The sequence below is a fragment of the Galeopterus variegatus genome, unplaced genomic scaffold (assembly GCF_000696425.1).
Source record: "Galeopterus variegatus unplaced genomic scaffold, G_variegatus-3.0.2 Scaffold2240, whole genome shotgun sequence".
Classification (NCBI taxonomy): Eukaryota; Metazoa; Chordata; class Mammalia; order Dermoptera; family Cynocephalidae; genus Galeopterus; species Galeopterus variegatus.
The window spans coordinates 62,018-88,432 of NW_007728351.1; the positions used below are offsets into that span (position 1 = coordinate 62,018).

General features: G+C 47.7%; 1 protein-coding gene across 6 annotated transcripts in view; it reads right to left on the minus strand.

The window, feature by feature from the left end:
• BANP (BTG3 associated nuclear protein) overlaps positions 1 to 26,415 on the minus strand; it is a 104,629-nt gene that overhangs the window by 12,936 nt on the left and 65,278 nt on the right. For all 6 annotated transcript variants that reach the window (XM_008581049.1, XM_008581048.1, XM_008581047.1 and 3 more), the window contains one exon: positions 25,185 to 25,223. In XM_008581049.1, the coding sequence (XP_008579271.1) occupies positions 25,185 to 25,223 (39 nt within the window). The remainder of the gene's footprint in view (positions 1 to 25,184; positions 25,224 to 26,415) is intronic.

The following is a 26,415-nucleotide window of genomic DNA, read 5'->3' on the forward strand; positions in this document are numbered from 1 at the left end:
CCCCTCGGCGGGAGTGCTGCCACGCTCCCAAGCGGCACACTGTAGCAGTGCGCCACCGGGCCGGCCCATATTTTTTAAACATGTGTGACTTTCATGATGAAATAATAAATTCATGCCAACAAGGACTTCAAGCCGAAGACAACGCAGAAGGGCTGTGAGGACTTCCTTCCAGGACCAGGGCCACAGGTGGGAGACGGAAGGAAGACGTGAGGTCAAGCTCATGCTGAGCACCGCCCCAGGCTGGAAGGCAAGAGCAGAGGGGACACTACCCTCTGGGCATCAGGACAGGCTCCAGGCTGGGCTGCACACAGGGGGCCACCGGATACAGGCACTAGTGAGCAGGGGCAGGTTGACAGGCCCAGGCACTGATGCATGTCCTCTTTCTTCAGTGGTCACGTCACCCTGAAGGCGGGCCATCTTCTGCAAGGGTAATTCGAGTGGAGTGAGTGAGAACTGAGACTCAAAAGTGCTCTGTAAATGCAGGACACAAAAGGCCTGATGTGTTGCTTCTCAGCTTGCTGCTGCAGCTTGACAGCGCCTCAGGACACGGTGCTGCCTCTTGAAACATAAAGCAGGTGAGAGATCATTTCATTTGTACTCCCTTTAAATTGGTAACAAGTAAAACTGACATAGATCAAATCTTAATGCAGAGCAACAAAAATGAGGTCCAGGTCCAGGGCCGGAACTCTATCGCACCCTGCAAGGACGAATCCATTGGAAGTCTGTTCAGCCGGTCCCTGCTGCTGGTAGGACGGGAGGCCCCGCATCTGCGCCCATTTCCTATGACAAAATGAACGAGACCTGGTGCAGGCCCTCAAGGGTACAGCACGCTGGGATGAATTTCCACTTATCTTCAACAACGAACTTTCAACTCCTGCACCTGTCCTGCTTACTTTACGTCTGGAGCAGAGCCCTGATCTACGGGCTTTTCCAAACAGGCTCTGGAATGTAGAAATATCTCACTGGAACAGAGCAAGTCCTGGATCCCTGGCCAGTAGCATCACCTCAGGCTTCAGCTACAGCCAGCCTGCAGCTGACCTTGAGGTGGGATGTCCTAGAGGGTGGCACATCTCACATGAGAGACACTTGGGGACGGGGCATGGGCTTTTTTCCCAGCTTCACTTAGAGGGTTTTCCCCTGTATACTTCTGAAGCAAAGCCAATTATTTTCAGACAAAATAATGGCAGGGGGTGTGAATTTGAAGTAGCCCACTAAGGGAATCCTGGGTTTAGAAGCACCGGGTTTTGGAGCACACATCTGGTTTTCCTCTGTCTACTGCCAATTCTGAAACTCTGTTTAATACCCAACTGAGATAATGCAAAATTGGTACAAAACCTAAAATAAATGCAAGAAGCCCAAGGACTCTTCAGTAATATTTAGATATAAAATTCAGAATCAAACTAAGAATCAACCCAGATGCAAACAAAACAAAACAAAACAACTCTCATACGCCCATATACTTAAAAGATAGTTTCAACAGTTATATGTTAAGTGTGTGGCCAGGAACAAGGACAAGACCACCAATCCATGGGTCTGCTGCAAAAACAACCAAGAGTCATTCTTTTTTTTTTTAATTGCATAAATCACAATTTAACACACAATATATAGGGTCTGTGAATCACGGACTCACCCGTGTTAGGGGGACCTTAAAGAGCAGCTAAATCCACCTCCTCATTTTACAGAAGAAGAGATTTTGCCCAGAGAAGGAAGCTGTTTGCTTAAGGGACACTGGTGTCTGCAACTCAGACTCCACTGGTTACCCTCGTGGGTCAGATAATGCAGATTTCCAAAGGCCATTTACTTCTGAATCCAGCCTGTTAAGGTAATTCAGTTCATTTCAACAAGCTGACTTTTCCAAATCTAGATATTAATTCAAAGAGTAGCTTCCTCATAATAGAAAAATGAGGTGCTTAGGGAAAGATGCCCATCCCTAAACCACCAACTAGCCAGGAGATCAACCGGCCTGAAATCTTTTCTGTACATTCAAACAGCAAATGCCCCCTCCCCACCAAGGCGGGGGTGGGGGTGGGGAAATATATATATATAACTGAATTCTTAACCCTTTAAACCCACTGACGGGAACACTAAATGTCTCCTTGTATTCCACTTTAAGGCTTTCATAAACCCAATGACCCACTAGTGGACAGTTGGAGGTAGAGCACACAGTCAGAGGTAGAGCGCAAACCACAGGCAAACCGCAGGCAAACACAGAAGCCAGCTCCTTCTGGGGTCACTCCCTAAGCCTGGAGAACAGGAAACAGCACACAGAGACTTCTTGCAGACCTCGGGGTTTAAGTCAATTGATACAACATTTTAGAAAAACACATTTCAAAGCCAATAGGCTAATAGTTATGAGCCAGATTTACAGCTCGGAGATGGCAAGATGCCACCAGGGACCTCAAGTCAAGACTGCTCACGCAAAGAGGCTGATGGGGAGCAGCAACAAAGAGCAGTTTCTGCTTGTGTGCTCTGTGGCTTGTCCCAGCGTCTGGCATAAGCCTCAAACATGATCTGGGGAGAAAGCAAAGCCTAAAAATGCAATAAGCCAGTGCAGAGGTATGGAGATGCTTGCTACTCACCCGCCCTCCACACAGGCTGTGTTCCTGGGAACAATCTTAACCGTGTCTTTAAACCTTCCAGTTGATTGGGACAGGGTGGGGAGGTTGAACAACTCACCCAAAGTCAAATCTGAGGCCCTCTGCATTTTCTCATGTACATACAAGGGCACTTCACAAAGTTCGTGGGAAAATGGAATTAAAAGATGATATGAATCTTTCCAGGAACTTTCGGAAGTGCCTGTGCACCGCCAGCCTCTAGCTTCTGTTGTGGAACAGCAGGTGGGTGGGGAGTGGACGAGGAAGAGCAAGAGAATACAAAAGATTTGTTTGAATCATTCATGTAAGCGACGCATGCTGTGCCCACAGTCACGTCAGATGAACCTGGGAAGGAGCCTCACAACCCTGAGAGCCATGACACCCGCCTGGCAGCAAGCATTGCGGGCTGCTGGCAGATGGATGGGAGAGTGGGGTACTTGCCTCCATGCACGTGGGTGGTGACCCAGCAAGGAGTGCGCTCGGGGCTCTTCCTCCCTGTCTGGACAACAATGTTCTCACAGCTCTGACCAGTTCTTTTAATTTGGGAAACTTAATGCACAGAACAGAAATTATTCTTGTGTTTGTTGTGATGGGGCAAAACAGAGAACTTCTAAAAAGAGGTGACACGATTTTCCTGTTGAGTTCAGTTCAGCAGGAAGCATTTACGGAGTACCATGTATGTGTCTGGGCTTCACTGGGTAATGTGAACATCAACTCATTTCCCTCTTAATCATGACGGAGAAAGGTGGTTTTCAAAAAGAGGGCGCCCCAGCCTCACAATCTCTCTCATCACACCGACCCCATGGGATGAAGAGACCCTGAGTCATGCCAGGAAGGCCACACAGAAACACCTTAGAGTCTCTGCACAAGTTTACAGATTCACTGTTTTTCAAAACACACAACCTCATGCCCGTGTCTGTACACTCCTCACGCCAGGGCCAAGGGCACTGGCCGCTGGCTGGTGCCAGCTGCAGCATGGCCATCTCAACTGGGTGTGCCGGTGAGCCCACCACGCCTCCAAAGAGAGAAACAGGAACAGCTGTCCACAGCCAGTATGACTGAGCACATGCAGAGCAGAGCCCATGGCGAGCTACGCACCCCGACCCCCTGCTGCTCCCCAGCTTCCCTCCCTCCCTTCCAGGCCGTGGCTCTAGTGCTCCGGTCCCACCACCACCGCCTCCTCTCCAAGCACATCTGGTCATAAACGCACTCAGACGTGCGCACGAAAGGGCCATACAACTGCATGGCCTCGCATACTGAGACTCTGATGGGACACAGGAAGCAGAGTCTGTAGGTGTCTCCACTGGGAAGCTCCACAGCACCAGAACTTCTCCAAACTCACATCTCCTGACCAACAACTTGTCATGTGTGTAGTGCTGGGAGTTACCACATGTCTCTGTGGGAACATGGGTCCCAGGCAGGGGCAGCCAGACACCATTCTGCCAGTGGGGTCCTGTGGGTTGAATTGTGTCCCTTAAAAAAATACATGCAAGTCCCAATAACCTCTAGAATCTGTGAATATGACCTTATTTGGAAATAAGGCCTTTGCAGATGTAAGTTAAGATGAGGTCACACTGGACTAGTGTGGGCCATGACCCAATAACATGTGTCCCCAAAAGAGGGAAATTTGAACACTGGACACAAAGAGGAGAAGGCCATGTGAAGACAGAGGCAGATTGATATGGCCACAAGCCAAGGAACACCATGGACTGCCGGGGAAGTCAGGAAGCACCTTCTCCTAGAGCCCTTGGGAGGAGCCTGGCCTTACCGGCACCTTGGGACCTCTGGCATCCAGGACTGTGAGAGAATAAATGTCTGTTGCTGTAAGTCCCTCCAGTGGGAATCGATGGCTTAGGGTCACATGCCAGGAACAGTCTTCCCACTCTCAGACCCTCAGCTGGAACACCCCATGGCTACCTGGTCCACTGTCTCTAGCTGACAAAGCTTCTGGCCTTTTGCTTCCCAAGAGCATCCTGCAGCCCGTCTTCTGCCACGCAGCTCCTCTGGGGAAGCTTAAGGCGGCTCGCTCCCCTGCATTTTCAAAGGTGCAACCAAGTCTTCTCCCAAAATGCTCCCTGGACACCCCTCCCAAGCCCCCCCACAGCTGCCCCACAGGTGGGCCCTGCACAGGCACCTGAACACGGCCACAGACAACTGGCTCCCAGGCAAGCAGCTCGACCGGTGCAAATCTCAAGCTACTACTGGTACTTGAAGACCACTGACAAGAGCTGTCAGAATTCAGAAGAAACCAGCAATGGAGTCTCAAGAAGACAAATTCCAGTTTTCAACTGAGAACAGAGAATCAGTCCAAATGGACTGATTTCTAGTTAACCTGGCTCAGCTGTGAAGGAATGAGAGTCTCCTGCCAAGGAAGATGGGACCCCGCCACCCCACACTAACAGGCACGCCACTTGTCCCAACGTAGGGCAGGGCAGAGCAGCTCAGGTGGCTGTGGGGTCCTGGCCCTCCTCAGGGAGCACACACAGTCTCAGCGCACCATCCATCTGAGGCAACATCCCAGAAATTCCACGTCTAGGCAAGGATACGTGAGAGCACAGGCTCCATCCCAGCTGGCTCCATTTCCAGCAACTGTGAGGCCACTCGAAGGTTACGTCAGCAGGGCGACTCTCAGCGCGGGGTGAACGGGAGCGCATGCAGAGTCATCTTATGACAGCCTCTTCATGCCCTGGCACAGCTGGGTTCAGGTCCACTTCTGCTGGGGTGAGCAGAACTCTGGGTCACAAGCACAGTTTATGAATGTCTCTCATGACTTGCCAGGAACAGGCTGAGGCCCCCGTGCTGCTGAAGCATCAGGAGTGCCCACCTCACTGAGCAGTGCTCTGCAGGCCCGGGTATGCGGGGAGGCACAGGTGGTGGCCCCTCACTCCTCACCCCATGGGCACAAAGAGGGGCCTGCGGGCTGTGAGAAAACAGGTGCCTCCTAGCACGCCCTCCACCCTGGGCTGCCTCTCGGCATCCCCATGCTGGGGTCGGGGTGGGGTAGGGGTGCATGCAGGAGAGCTGGTTTTGAATGACCAACTTTTTCTCCCAGTTGCACGCAGGACTACCTGCAAGAGCCTAACACACAGGCCACTATTTTGCGGGTGGTGGTGGGGTTTCAGAGGGAGCTCCTGACGTCACAGCATGGCCATGGCACAGCGACACATCACCAACAGCCAGTCTCCCCGACCAGGACCCACATCCATCCTCTACAGACCGGATCTACATCGCTCTATTCTGAAGAGAAAGTCAACATCCCTTTTTGCCCTGTCTGGCAGAGGACCCTGGGCTAAAGATAATGCTCAACATTTATATCTAAACTTCTCAGGTCCCTTCTGGGCAGAGAGAGGCTGACAGCAGATAAACGTCATTACAGTGTTTTCCGTCTGCTTAGGTGGGGAAGATACCCTTGAGGAAATGAAGTTTCAAGAATTCTTAATTAGCAGAAGGGCCTGGATGGAGAAAGGACAATCACAGCATCCTGGACGAGCCTGGAGACAGCTGGAAGGACAGGTGGCCACGAAGGAAAACCTGCAGACGGCTCTGTGGGACCTCTCCCACATCTTGCCTTTGAATCTGCTGCCACTGCTTCTCTGGTATTTTTATAAACTGTCATTATTAAGTAAATGGAAGGGACGTCCCTGGACACACACCGTGTTATCTTCGGTGGTTCTCAAACACCTGGTGTCTACATGCTCATGCTCAACTGATGAGAGCCCCTCTGATGAGGCCCTGCCCTCCCGATGTCGCAAAGCATTTCTCTGGGAGTGACTTGAATACGGGGACTCGGCCATGGCCTCTTGCCCTGAAGAGACTGCATTTCTAACCTCCAGAGTTTGGAAAGAGAAAAATTAAAGACAGAAGACAGGGACATTTTTAACATGCCGGGGTCCCTGCAGGGCTTTCCAGCCTTGAAGAACTTAACAGAAACCAGAACTTGGTCCTCGGCTATACGCCTGCATGGCTCCACCAAGCCCTGGGCCTTTCAGATGGGAAACACAGACTTGCTTGATTGATTCAGCGCCATGTGCTGCCTTCACACACATTCATGGTGAGAGACAAAAGCTTGGTTTAACACGACAAGCGCTTGTCTCCACTGTTAGTTTGTTCTTGGCAAATAATTTTGAGGTCAGCAAGAGGCCATTTTCAAATTAACTAACACCAAGAGTCAGAAACACTTGTAAATGCTTACCTTCAGGTATGAAGAATTTCTTCAAGTTTTCTCTAAGTGAAAAAGCACCCAAGAAGCAAGGGATAATGCTCAGCCAAGAGTGGGCACCTCTGGGGAAGAGGGGCTCCAGAGCTGGACAGACCAGAGCCAGGAGCTCCCACCTCTGCTGCCTACTGTCCTGTACCACCTGCAGGTGACCCAACACCAACACTGTCAAGCAGGGACACCTAGCACCTCACTTGCTGGATTAGTGTCAAGGATCCCAGCAGGAGACAGACTCCACCCTCACACTGGGAAAACCTGGGGAGAGTTAAGACAGACTGTTTACAAAGGTGTGAACAGGCCTAGGCAAGCCCAGGGTTAGGGCCCAGCGTGAGACCTGCTGGGCAAGAGGGTTCTGTGGCCATGGGCGGGGGCAGCGGCCTGCTAGGAGTTGTGGCCCAGGCCCAGAGGATGGGTCAGCAGGAGCCAGCGGGCGAAGGGAACAAGTGCTGCCATGTAAGAGGGAACCCGACTTGGAGGACCCACATCACAAGTGCAGGGTGCATCCCTCTGATGAATGCCCTGCCAGGTGCCAGGCCCAAAGGCAATGTCAACGGCTGCAGCCTCAGGACCAGAGACGTGAAACCTTAATTGTAAGAAGAGACCCAATGGATCTATCACGCAGCCTAAACATGAGCAGATAAGGGCCCCGCAGCCCTGGACAGTGCAGGAGACTGTGGAGGGCTTGTGTGGGAGGACTAGTGGGGGGTCTTGGGGCCTTGGTCCAGTAACACCCAGGTTCATGCAGGGTCGAAGCCAGCTTCGGAGCAGGGCACTTGCACAGATATCATCTTATTTATCATGAGCTCCATTTCTGCCAGCAGGTAGATGGAATCCCAAAGGCTAACTTATTTGCCCAAGATCCCAAGGCCAGTAATCACATGGCTTTTAGTGCAGTTCCTAGCCCTCTCCAGCTGTCCCCATCCCACCAGGCCGCCTAAGTGGCCAGAGCCAATTGCCTGTCTGTGACTGTCAGGTGAGAAGAATGACATGGTAAACCATCTCACTAAGAACTCTCACAGCCTCATCTGACTTTAAAAATAACTTCCCTTTAAAACCGCAAGGGAAATTATTTAAGCTAAATCCCTTCTGCGTTAGCTTGTGTCAGAAGGGAAGACAGCTTCGAGGCTGTTTCCATCACTTCTCTTCTGCTGACGGGCCTCTTGGCTGAACACCTGCTGATCGTTAATCATCCCTGGCAGCGTGTTCTACGCAGCTCTGGGGGCTGTTTGGAACTCGACTCAGGTGCCAACAGAGCAGCCCCCAAAAGGAGGACAACACTCTCAGAAAGATTCCCAAGTGGTTATGTTGTCAGGACCGATTTTTAAGGAGCTAGGCTTTCTCCTTCCTGTTTCAGCAGACCCTCCATTCCCTGGCTGTGTGCAATCAGAGGTTGTCTCACATGCTCAGTACTGCAGGGACCCTGGCCGGCACAGCTGTGGCCACCTCTGGGCCTGTGGCTCCTGAGAGCTCAGGGGAATGCTGCTTTGTTGATGCCCGCTCACCCTCAGTGAGGTAATGTACCATTCCTGGGCCAGGGGATTGTTGCTGGACTGAGGGCCCACACCATGGCTTCCTACAGGTTTCTATCTCAGAATCATCTATATCCGTCAGATTTCATCTTTCATCAGCTGGAAGGCCGTCCTCAGAGCTCATGCCAGCCTTCAGTACCAGGGGCTCTGTTTAGGGAATGCCCTCACACTGAGGGTTCCCATATATCTGGTGACACAGGAATGGTAAACAAGAACAGCGTTCTCGTCGAAAGCGACAGCACTCACTCAAAGGCAGACGAGATGGAGAGGCAGGATTGAAGGTCAGTCTGGGATCACTTTTCAAGCTTTCTGTTTGCTTATCTCACTTTGAGAGTCAACATGAAATGACAGCCCACGTTTTTTAAATAACTGGCGGTGTCTATCCACACATGAAGGTAACTCCTTGGTTACTCTCCTGCCCCCAATGCGTTACTCCGTATAGGGCCAGTTAGCAGAGCAGCCATCAGTTCAGTGTGTTCTCAGTCACACATGCACACACATACACATGTGTACCTGATGGTCTCGGACCTTATGCTTTCTCTCCAAATCCAGGGGGCATGTCACACCTATTTCAATTTTGGACTGCAAATACTTAGAGCAAATGTAAGGAAAGATGGTAGTGGATTTTTACCAAATATTTGCAAATGTTCACTGTTATTGCCCATGGGAGAGGAAACACAGAACTTTTCCAACTCTCAGAATTACGTGATCAGAAATGTACCCCTGCTCTTGAACTGTGTAAGAAGTCGTAATATTAGCACTTGGACTGGATTCTGCTAAGGATTTTGCTGATTTCTAAACATGAGTCTGGACACTTATGGGCTCCAGAACAGAGCTTAGCTGACAAGGTGCATGCAGACCTCAGCACTCTATGGTCCTGTCCTGCCCACACTGCTCAGGCCTATCAGTGTGAAAACCCCTGCACATCACAGGCTCACACTGGAGGAAGAAAGGGACGTTTGTCCTCACTGTCCTTCAGAGGTTCCCAAAGGTCAGTGAGTTAAAAAACATAAGGTTCTTTTAGTCATTTCAACACACTGACAGCATCAGCTTCCACATTTTAACTGTGCACCCCATCAGTACTGATCTACAATTTCTAGAGGACCCACACAATGAGTCTAACAGTCACCCAGCAGTTCACTCTCAAAGTGAGTTTAAAACAAAAAAAAAAAAGGGGGGAAACGATATTATACTGGAGACATTTTTTCCTCCTTGGTCATCTGTCATTCAATAGTTGGAGGACTAGTGTGATTTTGACAGGCTCCCTGGTTCACACAGAGCCCAGTCTCCCCGTCAGAGCGTGGACCATGCAAGCCATGTCACCTGCTGCGCTTGCAGTTGTGCTGTCCAGCCAGCAGCTCCTCATGCCCCGCGCATCCTCGCTGCCCAGAGTCCAGCCCGGACGCTCGGGCCCTGGCGACCAGCCGTGCTGGTGCCGGCCCAGCCACACTGCTGCAGCACCACCTGGAGTTTCCCCCACTTGGCCCTGCCAGACATTCAGCACCGCAAAGCAAGTGCCCTTCTGGAACCCAACAACCAGAGCCAAACACCAGCACAGTGGAAGGTGTGGGGAACGGCCTTCCAATTTTACATGGCTCAAACCAGTCAGAGCACCCAGGTTTCACACAAGGGAAAGCTGGGGCCTGAACAGAATAGGAATTCAAGGCCTACCGGGTACTTTCCACTTCTCACTTCCTTGACTATGAAGAGATGAAGTGTCTGGCGATAACCCCAGGAGTTTCAAGGGGTGTGGCCCCTCGAGAAAGCTCACCTTCCACCCACCTGCACTCCTCCAAAATCCAGAAATGCAGAAATTGCATTACTGGTGCAGTAGTGGGGACCAGGTCTCCTTGCATCAGCACTACTCTGACAGCCTTCCAGAATGGAATTCTGGGGCCTAAAGAATCTCTCGACATCGATTAGCTACTTGGCACTGAATTGCCAAAGTGATAGGCACGTGGGGCCAGCACCAGGCGCAGGCTCAGGGTGCCCATCCCACCAAAACTAGCCCACACCAGCCATGAGAAGTCACTCCCACCCACAACACAGCAGGCTGACTAATGAGAAAAAGAGATACGTTTAAAAGATGGTACAGAAAAGCCCAAAGGACCATGCAGAAAAAGTTCTAAAACTTAGATCCTACTAAAATGAAATTTTAATTACTCAGAAGTCACAATTTTTCAGCTGAGTTAAGAGTTAGAGATTTTAAATGAGTGTTCTAAAAATTTTCAGATTCTCTGATCAAAGAATTAGTGAATACATGCCACATTTTTAAGCAGCTTGAAGTTGGAAGAGAGCTTCCAAATGTCTTCCATTTGTGTATCTCACCATCAACTGAGAACAATCTGGAATGATCACTAGTCATTCACTCAACAAATAACCATTAAGTAACAACAAGGTACCGCAGATGCCACCGTGGATGTTGTGAGGAGTACAAATGAAAAAAATCTGTGTTTACCATTAACTCTCTGACTTTACCGTTCAAATGCATATTTGAGAATGATGCTACCCCTAACTTGACTGTCTGGAGTCACACGGGTTTGGTATGGGACTAAACCAAAGGAACAGAGGGCGTCGAGACCGACATGAAGTCATCACCTTTATTATAAAGCTACTTCAGCTGACAATGAGCCCCTTCAAAGACACCATTTTTTCAACCAACTAAAATACTGAAAATATAAGTTTAAGTGATCGTTTCATCTAAGTTCTCTCTAAAAAAAATAAAAATTATAATATCCTTCCCAGCCAAAAACTTTGTCCAGCTTTTCCTGGACCTTCGCCTGACTTGAAAAATTCTTCTATGTTACAGCTACAGGGACAGTGTACCAAGAAATTCAACAGGGACAAAAATGATAGCCCTAAAACAGCACGCCTATTTTACTGAATCATCACAAGCCTGAAACTACTTTCCTTGCTGCTCGAAAAAACAGACCAAGAAGCTACAGAACAGTAAGTTTTTGAGTATTCTGTATCCACTTTGCATCCAGTCGATTTTGCTTCACATAACAAGGCTCTGCTGGGGGACCAGAAAGATCCCTGAAGACTCAGAGCCTGCAGCAGGAGATGCCACAGCCACCCCATACTGTCCAGGGCGGTCCCCAAAGTCTCTCTCAGCCGAGGCCTGAGCCTGCAGGGCCAAGCTTCCATAACCAGACGGCAGGAAGGGTACAGATGGTCTTCTGACTTTTCTAGAATGATTTTTGGAAATAGCCAACACCAAACTCACTCCGCTTCTGACCTTTTAGGGCTTAAATTATATTTTCCACCATTTCTGGTAAGGAAGCCTTTTCCATATGGGATTAATTCCTGAGCTACCTAGGGTCTCCAAGATTTGTTTGTTTTGGCATGCCATGTAGGAACACATTTTCCTGAAGGAGCCATTTTTGTTACAAGTGCAGTGACACAGTGTGGCTATCTCTGAAGTTAAGAGGACTCTCTCATGTGAAAAACCATTCAAAGAAGCCTAAAGCCTCCTGGAGACAGAAGAGACCACTTTTCTGCTGAAGATAGACACCACTGCCCACACATAAACCCCTTCTCCTCACTCTTGCCAAAAAAAGCTTACATATAAAATGCTTGACATTTCCCATCTTTTCTAATCTTTTTCACAGCTGAGTTTAGGCCTGGTTTCATGGAAAAGGTTCTCAAAGCTTCTGGAACTTACTCTTAAGTATAAGCAGGGACACAAATGTCAAAGACATTGAGAGAAATTTAAAAGTCTACAGAATGCCAGAGCTATTGTTAGCAGAATGTTGGTAAAGTTATTTCACAAATATACGATGAGAATATTTGATGGATTTGTCTCTGTATTGCTTAACATCTACGTGTTGTGTGCATATAGATTTTCATTTGCGTGTGTGTGTGTGTGTGTGTGTGTGTGTGTGTACGTGTGCATTATTAGAGATGGTTTTCCCAGAACACACACACAAAAATCTCCCAGGTTTTCAAGTGACCTGACATTGTTTAGCCTAAAACATACATAAGCTTTTTTTCATACACATCTTAGATATCATTAGCTACAACTGTTAAAAAAAAAAACTATCAGTATCAAAACACATCTACTTGAAACAGCACTAAATAATTTCCGTAATCTAAGCTGTACGATTAAACCTCACGTCTTTAAAGATTTCCCATGTGGCTGGAAATCCTCCAAAAAAGAGAAATAATTGAGCCAGATTTGAACATTTCAATAGACACAATATCGTCTGGCAACAGTTTGGAACAAAGTCAATGTTTAAAATTTACTGAACCCGGGCCTGCGGGGTCCATATTCTACATGAAGCCTTGGTGAGGAAGCAGCAGTAAGCACCACTCCGTGTGCACCAGCTCCCGCAGCTTCTCGAGGCACACATGGCACAGCAAGACACAGAGCCCTCTAATGCACCCTGCCTCTTCTTACACATTTTCACATCTGAAGTGACCTTACCGTCCACAAAAACTCCCATAAGCTGGGCAAAGGAAGCAGTGTTGTTCAGTCTGAGCAGAAAGAGGTTGAGAGGGCAGAAGGAGAGGCAGATTAGAACACAGCTTGTGATCGAAAATTCACCCGCCCTCTTGGTGGTGATGGCAGTGGGAGTGCTGGGAGTGGTTGTGTTGTCTGGTGATTATGAGAGTGGATGTGTTTGGAAGGGTGATGCTGGTGGGTGGGGACAGTGGGGAAAGTGGTTGTGTTGTTACTTGTGGTGAGGATGATGGTGATGATTGTAAGGGTGGTGGTGAGGATAAGGGGCATGGTGGTTGTGTTGTTGGTGGTTGTGTTGGTGTTGGTGGTGGTAGTGGTGGTTGTGTTGGTGTTTGTGTTGCTGGTGGCGGTTGTGTTGTTGATAGTGGTGAGGAGGACGGTGGTGATTATAAGGGTGGTGGTGAGGATAAGGGACATGGTAGTTGTGTTGTTTTTGGTTGTGGTGGTAGTGGTGGTTGGGTTGGTAGTGGTAGTAGTGGTGATGATGATAGTGTTCTGGAGAATTGGAGCCAGTGTTCAGGAGTCATGAGAGTTGGGTTCTGGATCTACCCGACTTTAACTCCCTGTATAATCCTGGGAAAGCCACCGTCTACTGATCTCATCTGTAAAAAATTAGTGTCTAGTTCCTGAACTTATCTCATTTCCTCAAGAGAAATACCACAGGAGAGGTTAAGATATAGGAAAAAGCAAGTCTCCACCTATAGAAAGGGATGACTGAGTTAATGAAGGCAAAGAGCTAGCTCCTCATGATACTTTGGAAGGCATAATTTAGCTTTCTAAAGATAATCTGTATATGAAGTGGAACTCTGATACATTACATTTGAGTGTGAAGTGACCCCTGATGTATTCTTCTTGGTTTTGTTTTAATTTTCTTTAGTAACTACTTGGTATCAACAAAAACCCTGGCTGTGGAAGCACCCAGTGAGCAGAGAGGAGATGTGGAGATGGTGCCTCAAGCGGCACATAAGGTCAGTAGGAGCAGCTGCCAGTTATCCAAACACACGCCGCTTCTGAAGTCACTTGAGTAAATGTCTAGGTCTTTGCTTTATTCTCTCAAATACCCCAAAGAAATGAGATGAACAGAATACAAGAGATACCTCAGAAATTATATAAATCTGGGTTTTAAAATCCAGATTTTTAAAAGTAGAAAAGAAAAATTTTAAGGCTGTTTTAACAGTTTAATAATTATTTAACAATGCATTTATCAGCCAAACTGCCCCCAACAAAGCAGTTAATAAGTCAAGTAATATCTTTAATTTCTAGATGTGGATTTTCATGCCAGAAGTGTGGGCTGCTGTCTTCCTGAGATTATGACATTGGAGCTGACAGACTAAACCCCCAACCTGTTGGCTTCAACGGGGAAAGTTACTTTCTGCATGTGAGACGTATGATTCATAAATTAGTATCTACCTGGAGATATACTGGTACTCTTAACTGCATGGCACATCACCTTAGAATCACCAAACCTCATGCATGCCTACTGTGCACCAGTCACTGAGAAGGCACATGTGAGACACGGGCTCCACGCAGGACATACTTCCTGTGCGCTGGGCATGGGGCCTGCCTTCAAGGAGTTCAGAGTCTACACACGCTAGGCAGGGACGGATCCTGAGAGATGCCATATTCCCCCTTGAAGGCAGCCCCATACCTCAGCCTCCCCGACTCAAGATTTTGGCATGGGTATTCTGTTCCATCCCTCAAGAAAAACAGTTTCCACGGAGGTTTGCAGAGCTCTGCAGCCTCAGCTCTCAAGCAATGGGAAACAGGTTCCCCTCTTGGAACCCTGCGGCCTTGCTCTGAGGCCCACACCACACGGGGAGGCTGTGCAGCCCTAGCTGTGTGCCAGCCCCATGGGCGAGTCACCTTGCACAGGGCAGCCCGGCAGAGCCTCCAGATGACTGCTGCTCAGGCAACAGCACATGGAGAAGAACCGCCTGCCATGCCCAATAAGCCCAGAGTCATGAAAGATAATAAATGGGTGTCATTTTAGGCCACTAAGTTTTGGGGCAGTTTGTCACAAGGTAAGAGACAGCTGAAGCAATGTGATCATGAACCTGTTTACACTGGGAAATGTCCTTGTGCATTCAAGTTCTGATGGAGTTTCATGATGTCTGCCCTGCCAGCAGGGCGTGTGAGGCATGTACCTCCACACCGCTGATGCTTTCACGCGACTGGACCACGACTCGCTTGTGACCAGTCCTGATCCAGGTGAGTTTGGAACTGAACCCTCTGGCACTTCGTTCCCTCTTATGTAACTAAATGAAGACAAACCACTTTGTTTCACTGGCAACTCAAAATGCAACCATCGAGAAGTACACGTCTGAAAAGTGGTACATATGTTAAATTTAACTTTAAAAGCTACCGAGCACATTTTTCAAGAAGAGTTTGGATTTAAACAAGGATGACCACCTATGGCCAACTCCTGACTCTCACCCACAGGGCATTTATCTTTGCACTCCAGCAGGGGCTGAGGGAACAGAGGCGTGTGTGGTGCTCGGCCAGTGTGCACCCCAGGCCAGGTGCTGGCTCTTCTGCAGACAGCTCTGCCACTGCCTCCCCGTCTCCACGGCAGAGTGGGGTCCAGCGCAACCCCATCTCTGGGGTCTCCCCAATGTTCCTCTGAGGGGAGTGCATGTCCGGTTTTCCCTTCCTCCCCCAAACAAGCTCTGCTGGCCCATTGCAGGGTCTGAGAGGATCAGGCACACAAAGTTCCTTCTTTAGTATAACCCCAAGGTCAAGCATCAGACCCAGGACAGCCAGGTGCCAAAAACAGAACCAGCACCCGGAACAAAGTTCCTTCTTTGAGTTCATCTACCAGGCGTGCAGGTCCCCTGAGTCCAAAGTGAAGATGCTGCTTGGTTGTATTTTGTGGGAAACAGTTTGTGCAGCCCCACTTCTGAGGCTCAAATTCAAAGCTTAAAGTCAAAAGGGGTCTCAGGGATCCTCTGATCCAATTATCCTAGGGGATAGCTTCGTCATGAAGTAACATACACAAGTTTGCCAGCCTATGAAACTGGAAACACAGCTGCCACCATCAGTGCACCCACAGCTTTTCTGTCTCCTGCAATATTTACTCATGGGAACAGCAACAATCGTAGAAAACAAATGCTTCCTCTCATCTGTAAGAACACTGTCTTTTTGCTGGAATCCAGTGGCCAGTATCCCCTCACCCTCCTCCATAGGCCACCAGTGCTGCAGAGAGCAAGGAATCACTAGGCTGGCACAGTCCGGCAGGAAATGGGATAGTGAACATACGTGGTTAAGTGATTTATGTCTAGAAGCTATGCACCATGCTAGAAGAAGGAACTTGCAGTAAAAGGACACTACATTATAGAAACACAAGGCACAATTTATTAGAATTTGAGAGTAGCTTCCAAAACATATGTTTAACTGCATCATTCTTAATGCACAAAAATCAAGCCAAATTCTGTGTATTATTAATTCAAAAGTTTTAAAAATGTTTTGCCAAGGTTAAAATGCCCATCACTTTACAGTGTTTTCTGTGTATGAAGGGGAGGCTGAGGACACACAAGTGAGCCCCAACTGTACCGCAAGCCTTCGCCTTTTCAGCCAACCTACAGTGCTTGGAAGACATTGTTTTATTTATGTGCCACCAAATGTGACTTCCTAGTTCAGGGGAAGGAACAGGACTCACTCAGTGAATTGCATGGAAAGGCTGCCTTGACTGAGACCGATCCTGCATAATGGATATTTCCCTGGGCAACGAGGACAAGCATCCTCAGCTTCCCATTCAGTGTCCTGCACAAGCTACATGCCAAGCAAGCCCATGCCTTGGGCAGCACCGGCAGCTGCAATGTGGGACTTTCAACAGCACAAACAGCGGCTCCTGCCAGCCAAGATCTCTCTCATTCTCAGTCCCCAAGAGTACTAAGACACAGTCACATTGTGTTTGGTATTTCTTTGACAAATAATTTTAATTCACTTCATAAAGCTAAATTTGTAATTTAAATTGCTTTGCAGTGATTAGGCTCAGATGATCTGCTTTCTTTAAAAGGTTAAGTCATGGTGGTAACTTTAATATGAAACAGAATATTTCCAAATTAATTAACAAATGCTTTAAGTATATAGCTTTTTATTTATTTTTATTTTTATTTTTTAAAAGACGACCGGTAAGGGGATTTTAACCCTTGACTTGGTGTTGTCAGCACCACGCTCTCCCAAGTGAGCCAACCACTCATCCCTATATAGGGATCCGAACCAGTGGCTTTGGTGTTATCAGCACCACACTGTCCCAAGTGAGCCACGGGCTGGCCCAGTATATAGCTTTTTAAATAATATCTCTCGAAATAACACACACACAAAAGATAAAACTAAAGGAAAAGCCTCTGCATCAAGAAACACTAAAGGCTGTGGTCTGGTGACATCAATCAAGAATGGAGCAGATGTTACTTTAAGCATGGAGTAAAACCTTCTTTCTCCAGACCACAGCTGGCTACTGTCTATTCATCACATGAGTGTCGGTGCCTGTATGGTCAGCTTCTGAGGATTTGCACCAATGGGTATAAGCAAAATACATTGATCCTCCCTGACAGATGGCTGTGTAGATGGCCCACCAAGCGCTACCCAGAGCCAGGATGCGCACCAGGCAGGCCTCCTGCTCTTGGTGAAGCCACAACTTCCTGGAGCAGGTGCTACTGCTGTCCTCACTTCACAGCAAGAGGAAACCAAGGCACAAAAAAGTGAAATCGTGTGCCCAAAATGACCCACCAACAGAGCGGCAGCTCAGAGGTTTAGATCCCAGTTACAACTCTCCACCCGCCACCTAGTTCTCTCCCGAAAGATGTACCACCCACAAGTTGGGCCTCATCTGTGTTTCAAGAGGCTGCCCAACAAAGGGCAGGTACCATGTGGCTGGGGCAGATGCTACTCCTTTACTCACAGGCTGTCCCTGCTCCTGGCTTTGAGTGCCTGGCATCCCAGGGCCTATATGGGAGCAGAGGGGCAATCTGCAGCCCTAACTTTCTCTGACAGGAATAAGTGCATCATTAAAGTGTGTCATTAAAGATCTGAAAGAAGCTGTAGAGGCTCCACCAAGAAGGGCCCTTCCTGCTGCTGGAGGGGATGGGTCTGACATTGCTAGGTCTGCTCCCACCAAGGCCTCTGGCACACACCAGCTACGACTGACGCACACTTGGACAGGGCTCCTTTTCTCCCCAGAACTCCCCTGCAAGAAAGACTTGCACATGAATAGAATTGTCCAGAAGCTCTGCAGACCAGGTACAGTCACTTGCCTCCCATGCACACGGGGTCATCTTCAGCCCCACCATCATCAACATGACCAACAAAAGGCCAACCAATACCAGAAACAGGGACAGCAACTTAACGTGGCAACTGACTCGAGAGCTATCAGTGGAATTTCATTTTAATGCGTAAGTGGCATACATAATCCTAATTTCCCTGAATCTAGATGAAAAGCCCCGAGAAGTCTGCTAAAAAAGAATTTTTAACTAATGTGTTTATAATTTCTTTTAAATTTCAATGTGATTTTTTTAAAAAGCTTCCAAATATAATTCAAGAACCACTATCTTTGGAATTATCAAAATATGAGGGAAAATGTATTAACATTTACAGTGTAAACTCCACATAGTTGTAAATTTTTCAAAAATTACTTAATTACAATAGCTCAAAACTACAAGCTCTTAAGAAAGAGACACTAGCAGTCATCTATTCTAGTATTTTTCAAACTGTGTCACAAAATCAATGTGATGTGTCACAACCAGTGTTCAAAAGAGATAAGAAGAAAAGAAACAGGAAAGCACAACAGAAAACAGAATGAAAGACAGTAAAGCAGTTAGCATGCAGTAAGGCTAAACACTGCTTTGTGAAGCTGTTTCAACTGCGTGTGTACACCTGAGCGAGTGAGAGGGAGAGATCCTGGGGCAGAGTGTAGCCCATCTTCTGCTGCAGCTGTGTGGATGCTAATGCAGTCCCAGCACATGCAACACACAGGCGTGCTCGTCATCCCACAGCACATTGGCAACCACTGTAGGATGCAAACCAACCTCTGTGCAGGAGCCTGCCAGGATCACACAGCGCTGCTCGGGAGCAGAGTGCTCCAACTGTTCACAGCCCCACAGGGAGAAAGAGCCCAAGGAGTGATGCTGACACAACACAGAACCCAGGCCTTCCCTGGGTGAATCTCCAAGGACAGGTGTGGCCACTGTGTGTCTCTCTGCAGTGGCCAACTGGTCTACCGCCTCATGCAAACGTTCCCCGTAACCTCATAAAAAGTCCAACACTTACCATCTAAAATGTACCCCAAAATAACATCATCCACCTCACTGCAAACTTCAATCCCTACAGCTCTTAATTTTGGACAGCTTTTTTTTTTTTTTTTGTCTTTTTCCGTGTCCGGCAACAGATCGCAACCCTCAGTGTCGCCCCCGTACCGGACCGGGACCGGCGACGGGATCGCAACCCTCAGTGTCGCCCCCGTACCGGACCGGGACCGGCGACGGGATCGCAACCCTCAGTGTCGCCCCCGTACCGGACCGGGACCGGCGACGGGATCGCAACCCTCAGTGTCGCCCCCGTACCGGACCGGGACCGGCGACGGGATCGCAACCCTCAGTGTCGCCCCCGTACCGGACCGGGACCGGCGACGGGATCGCAACCCTCAGTGTCGCCCCCGTACCGGACCGGGACCGGCGACGGGATCGCAACCCTCAGTGTCGCCCCCGTACCGGACCGGGACCGGCGACGGGATCGCAACCCTCAGTGTCGCCCCCGTACCGGACCGGGACCGGCGACGGGATCGCAACCCTCAGTGCTGCTCCCGTGCCTCGCTCAGCCAGTGAGCGGGAACCGGTCTGTATGTGGGATCCGAACCCTCGGGCGGGAGCGCCGCCGCGCTTCCCAAGCGGCGCACTATCCAGTGCTCCACCGGGCCGGCCCTTGGACAGCTTTTTGTTTTTATTTTCCAGAGTCTTCTGAAAACCCGTGCCAAATTAAAAATTCTGTTACAACTAACACTAACTCTGAAAACTGAAATCACTTTAAACGAGAAAGGCAGTTTCTCCAGATGTACAACTCTCATTCTGTAAGTCACTATCACATTGGATCACTATCCTCGCTAACTTCAGAGTCTTCTCTGAGATTCCTAGATCCCGATCTGCCTGACTGCACAAAACCTCTCCTCTACTCCAGCAGATTCTGCAATTCCTTAAGTTAACCACCCCCACCCAAACTATTCCACGTTTATGTCATGTTATCCTTTTGACCTTCATTCACAGGAGAGCAAATGATTAATTTTAAAATACCCATTGAGCAACAAAGGAGACGCTCCAGAGGAACATGCAGTGGTGTGAGAGAGATCACCCATACTCCCAGGACCTGGGGTTAGGCTGGGGACAAAGGAAATGAGCACAGTTACAGTCGGTTTAATAAAGTGCCAATTTTCCAGAGTTGGACTTTCAACAAGAGCCATCTGGAACAAAGGCACGTGCACATCTGAGCACCTGAAGGTCAGGCCCAGGTCCATGTGCCTACCTCTAAGGAGCTGCCCTCACCCGGAACCCACAACCAGATCAAGTGACTGCACTTTAAATTCAACTCCAACAAATTTGGCCATATGGCTTCCCCCAGAACAACAGTTTAGATGAAGAATGAAGAATAATCACTAAAAGAAGATGCAAATTGCCATAAGCAGAGAGGGAAGGGACACTAACTGCATTGTGTTTGAATGCATGAGACTTGCTTTATGAAGCCAGAACCTATGTTCTCATGTGAAGATTTCATTCAGGAGGCAAGATAGCACACAACTTTTAGAAACCAGCCAAAGTGGTTCAAAATAATTTTTAGAAAAGACTTGGTTGCAGTTAACAATTCAGTGTTCTGGGAAATCCCTTCACCTCCTTTTCCCTCTTCTAACCAGTGATGCTGAATACTGGGATATTACAACACATACCTGGAAGGTAAAATGAACAGTAAAGACAGATATAACCTCGGAGCAGGAATTTGTTGTCACAGCCGGTCGACTGGCAAAGGGCACAGACCACAAGGGGCTGGAGGGCTGAGAGAAAGCCGTGAGCACATGACACACCTGGAGGGGTGCGCGCTGCTCACCTCGACCAGCTCCTGAAACTCCTCTTCCCAAGTGGCTCTTTCTAAAGCTGCTTCTTCTTTTTTTTTTTTTTTTTTTTTTTAAGGCTTCTGATTCTCTACCAATCTTTCCTGATCCTTCTTGCCCATGTTTGAAATGCACTGGACACTGCTGCCCCTAACCACAAGGCGTGCCCATGCTCCCACTGACCCCCAGAGCAGACCTGCCAGGTCAGAGATATACTGCGCCCCCACCGCAGGTGGCTCCAACCTTGCTAGACTCCAGCCTCTCTCCTTGTGTTAGTACCATCCTGGGGCCTCAGGGCAGGGGGCTCTCCAGGCCCTGCTTCCCACCCAAATCCCTCAGGCTCTGAGAGACTGACTCTGTAACTCCTGAGCACTCCCGGGTGTCACCACCAGGAAATGGAACTGATGAGGAACATATCTGCACTCTCATTTTCCTGGAGTAATCCTGACCAAAATCACAGGGCAAGGCGAACCTTCATCAGAGATGTCCTTCTAACCTGCAGAGCACGTGTTGGCAAACAGCCTTTGTCAAAGGGGCACCCACACAGAGTCAGAGCCACAAAGGAGACTCGCGGCCCTGGCCACAAACAGCTGTGATGCCCACACGGTCCATGATCCAGCACCAGGAGAAGCCAGAAGGACACATGGGGTGTCAGGAGCTATGGGGAAGGAGGACAAGGGAGCCCTCCGGGAAGAGTCGATGTCTGGGTTGACAGAGATGGAGAGGCACAAGGGACACGAAAAATGGCTACCTCTCAGCAAAGAAGAAAGGCAAGATAACTGTAGACATGAAACTTACCACGCTGTCACAAATCATGCTGTTTTACTTTTTTTTCACTCAGATGGCAAGTGACAGCCGTGGGATGTAACTAGGATCTCTTGATATTTAATTTGAAGATAATATATGACTCAAAAAGGATGGCCCCCTGGCAGAACCGTATCACAGGATTATGTAAATGTGGCATAATAAACTCCTAACTATCATGGCAGCAGAACATAGCACAAAGAAATCAGATCCCTCCTGGAAACTTACTCACTGCTGCCTGCAGCCTTGGCCTCCCCATGCCACCACCTCAGCAGCAGCACCTGTCTATCATGTCCACATGGCAAAATGTAGACACTGTATGCTGACTGAGAAAACAATCCACTACCTACAGGCAGCAGCAGCAGTGAGGAGCACAGAAGTGGGACAGGAGTCAAACCGCGCTGCAGCACCAGGAGGGGAAGCGGCCCTGACTGCAGGATCAGGACTAGGCAGTCAGGACAGGGGACAGGCCTCAGTCATCAGCCTCGGAAGGATGTTGAGCTGCTCTATAGGACTCTGAGTTTGCGGAGGTTCCACAAATATTTCTGACAATGGGAATCAGGTTATGCTGCCATATACCATTCTTAAATGACAGTTAAACCTATGGAACAAGAATTTAATATTAAGCTGATGGAACTGTCAGTGGATCTATGAAATCAAAATAAGCACTAATATTAATTTCTTCACAGGTTTTTACAATTCAGGAAAATGTTCTTTTACTCAGGGTTGAGGTGGTTAACACCTTTAAACACCCCCCCCCCATCAACCTGGAATGAGCCTTGTATTGTCAAGTCATTGGTAAATCAAATCCCAACAATGACCCCAGGACTGGCAGAGGCTTCTGGCACAGGGAACTCAGCTGTCTGCAGCGTTACCTGGCGGAAGATTCCAAGACCGCATCTGGCTGGAGGGGAAAGAGCCCTGCATCCAGGAGCACTGTCCTCCTGTGGGTATCAGGGCAGGGGTGTAGAGAGAGAATGGGGCCACCTATTCCCCAGCTTCGGACCATGCTTCTGAGTCAGCCCTGCCAGAGACACTGAGGTGAGTAAGGTGTTTTGTGCCTTTTGAAGTGTCCTATTCACAAACATCTGGTCTGATGGGAAAACAAAGCCATTACAGGCAGGGTAACATCATACTAGTAACTGGACAAATGATAAAACAAAAATAGGATTTCCACAAGTGGAAAACAAAAAGGATTAGCTAAGTAGATTTACCAGAAAAAGGCAGCTTCATATGAACGCATACTGTTTATTTAAATAGGAAAGCAGAGTTTCCTTTAAAAAAAAAAAAAGGTGCCAGATATTAGAATTCCACCAGTTACCATCAGAGTTAGTACTGGCCATCATCAGACTGTATCTAGATTTGAGGTCCCACAAATACTACTGATGATGGGAAACAGGAGGGGGGAAGAAAGTATGAGATTTTACAGGAAAAAAACAACCAAATGACTTATAAATTATCATCCATTTAATATAAAAGTGACCAGTAGGGTACTTATTTTGCAGTGTGGCTGCTTAGAAAAAGTGCCAGTGGGAGCATGAAGGAAGAAGCACCGGAAGAGACAAGAGTGAGCCCCGAGTCCCGCAGCGGCCTGGCTCCTAGGTGGGTGCAGGGAGTGGGAAGAAGAGAGACATTAGAAGGAAGTTTTCCTGGAGAATTTCAGACAGTGACCCTTCCAATGTAAGCCCCCAGAGTCCCTGAATTCAAAGCTGTCTGGAAATCATGCACCTGCTGTGCCTATTCACAAAAGCTGGAATCTCTGCCCTCATGATAAATCATCTACAATCATAAATGTAAGCATTAAACTAATATAGTATAAAAACAGGATTATATTTTTTAAATTCCAAGTAGAATTTTGTCCAGGAACCGAGAGAGAAACAAAGGGAATATCAAAGGTGACATACTTACTTTTCTTATGAATTAAAGTATGGCAGCATTTTAACTATGATCAAATTTCACTACCAGTATAAACACATACCACTAAATTGTCAAAGACAAGGATAAATACTACGAGCTAAAAGGCCCATCTCCTGCTACCCTCGCTGACTGTGAGAAGCAAGCAGAAGGAAGGTGAGGAGAGTCGACCTCTGTTGAGTCTGATCACAACCTTATAACCAGACAGCACGAACTCAGAAGAAACACCTGTGGATTTTTTTTTTTTTTTTCCAATTTTGCATTGCTTTGGCTCTTTTCCAAAGCAGCTATTTTATATTTATATACCAATATTCCTGCAGGACAAGTTGATCAAAACCTTATGTATCTTTTTAAGATGAAACTTTCAAACTAATAAACTCCAATTAACAACAAATTCTTTAGGATCTGCAGCCCTTCTCCCAAGGCATCTTGGAGGGGGGTCAAAAGAAACCCAAGGGGTATATCTGCCCCTTCCTCTTCCTGATTCTGCAGATGTCTTTGTCCCTGCGGTGCCCCAGGCTCTGTCGGGGCAGACATTGGCAGGGCCTTGGCCAGTGACAAAGGGAACGCACACAGGTTTTTCGATGAGAGTGGGCACCATATTTTAAAAACTAATGAGTGTTATTATCTTGATAATAAGTGAGCTCTGTTTTTGTGGTTCTCACTACCAATTTCATAAGTTGCATTTTATAGAAAAGGAGCATCATCTGGACTCTTTTCAGTAATAATTCAGAGGTGACAACAGCCTCCTTAATAGAGCTGTCTTCAAAAAAACCCACCAGTGGGCCGGCCCATGGCTCACTCGGGAGAGTGTGGTGCTGATAGTACCAAGGCCATGGGTTCCGATCCCTATATAGGGATGGCCGGTTCGCTCACTTCAGAGAACGTGGTGCTGACAATACCAAGTCAAGGGTTAAGATCCCCTTACTGGTCATCTTCAAAAAAAAAAAAAAAAAACACACAAAAAACACAAAAAACCCCACCAGCAATTTCACTCGATCCTGGACAGCAAGCCCATCCCTAGGGTCCTCTCATGAGAACACCCTGCTTTGTCAACACAATTTGTACCAAGTCTGTTCAACGAATAGTTACTCCTTTTGCCTCAGAAAAAAGACAAGTGTAACTGCCGAAATAGCTCAGTTGGGAGAGCGTTAGACTGAAGAAAAAAGACAAGTGGTTTGCATTTGACAACAACAGACAAGAACAAAACCTATCTTATTCTACTTCACAGCTATCTGTGTAAATGTGCCATCGGTACATTCATGTAAATGTACAGAAAATGATGGTAAACTTGGGGGCAGTTTCCTCTAGAAGGCAAAAGCTACTGTGAAAGCCCACACAGAAGAAAGTGCAGCAGCCAAGCTGCCCCCACATCCTCTCAGGCATCTGCACCCCCACTGTAAGCACAACCCATCTTCCCCCGGGGCAGACTCTGCCTGGCCCTCTCACCCCCAGCCACCACCCTAAGAGCCGCCACCACCTGGGCAGTGCAATGTCTCATAGGTGGGAGAAGGCCAGGTGGTCCAGTGGCAGGTCACCAAAAGTTGGCAGGAAGGAAGAACTGGTGAGTCCTTACCTGCCCGTCCTGTCCAACGTGATGTATCTGTAGATTACCCTGCAAAATGATGAAAAACAGGAGATTATCAAAAACAAAAGCAACTCCAACACCGAGGCAAGAACTTCCCCATGCCATTTGGGAATAACTAGAAAACCACTAATTCTATAAAAATTCAACCCCTTGTAACAGTAATAACTCCAAAACAAAATATTTCAGCTCAGATTCTGGAGACTATTGTTTTCTTGTGAAAACAAACCAACAAAATGACTCAGAAAAACATCATACGCATCCCCCAATCCTGACCCCAAATGAAATTTTTTGTTTTTTACTTTGAAAGAATTTTAGACTTAAGAACTATGGAGAGTGTACAGAGAGGTCCCGTGTACTTATGGCCTAGCTCCCCCACTGGGGACATCTTACAGAGCTCAACTGCATCAGTACAACCAGGACGTGGACCGATCAGTGTAGTTAACCCAACCACAGACCTACTCACATCTCACCAGGAGGAAACTAGTCTTTGGCTATTGTAAAAAAGAATTGTTTTAAGTCTGGCAGACTCTGCTAAATATCTTACTGCAGATATCCTCATGTTAACAAAATAATTACTTAATTTTAAATGAACAAGGTAAGGATCTATTGTGATAAGAAGACTGATTGCATATTGTAACTTATCACAAAGTAATCATTAATACTATCAGCAATTTCTTCTAATTTATTACATTCAATTCCTAATGGAAACAAAAAATACTGGATTGCATATACAAGATGGACCCAGTTTTGAAAACTGAAAAGATAGGCAAAACTGATTAGTGAAATTGAAATTCAAAAAGTAATCTAAAGTTTTATTAGCATAAGTAATAAAAAAGCAAATGCATTGATTTTTTTCTTTTACTATTTTATCAATTTTCCTTTGTTTCAGATGATGACAAGCAAATTAAGAATTCTGATTAAATGCATGTGCCTTCTAAAGGATTGAAGACCCTTGGCTGACATCTCTAGCTGTCAGTCTGGCCTCCTAGCCCCCCAGGCATCTGGCCCTCCCAGCCCCTGCACCATAGCCACTGCATGGACAGGTGCCGCTGAAACCTGCATCTGCCTGGCTGGCGGCCTCACCATTCTACTGTCCACTCCATGTGGAGATGACAAATGACACTCCTTGTGTCACCATCAGACCAGGCATGGTCCTGTCCCCAGATACCCCATGCTCCTGCTTTACACGGAACAAAGCCTGGCCCTCAGCTGGGCCCGC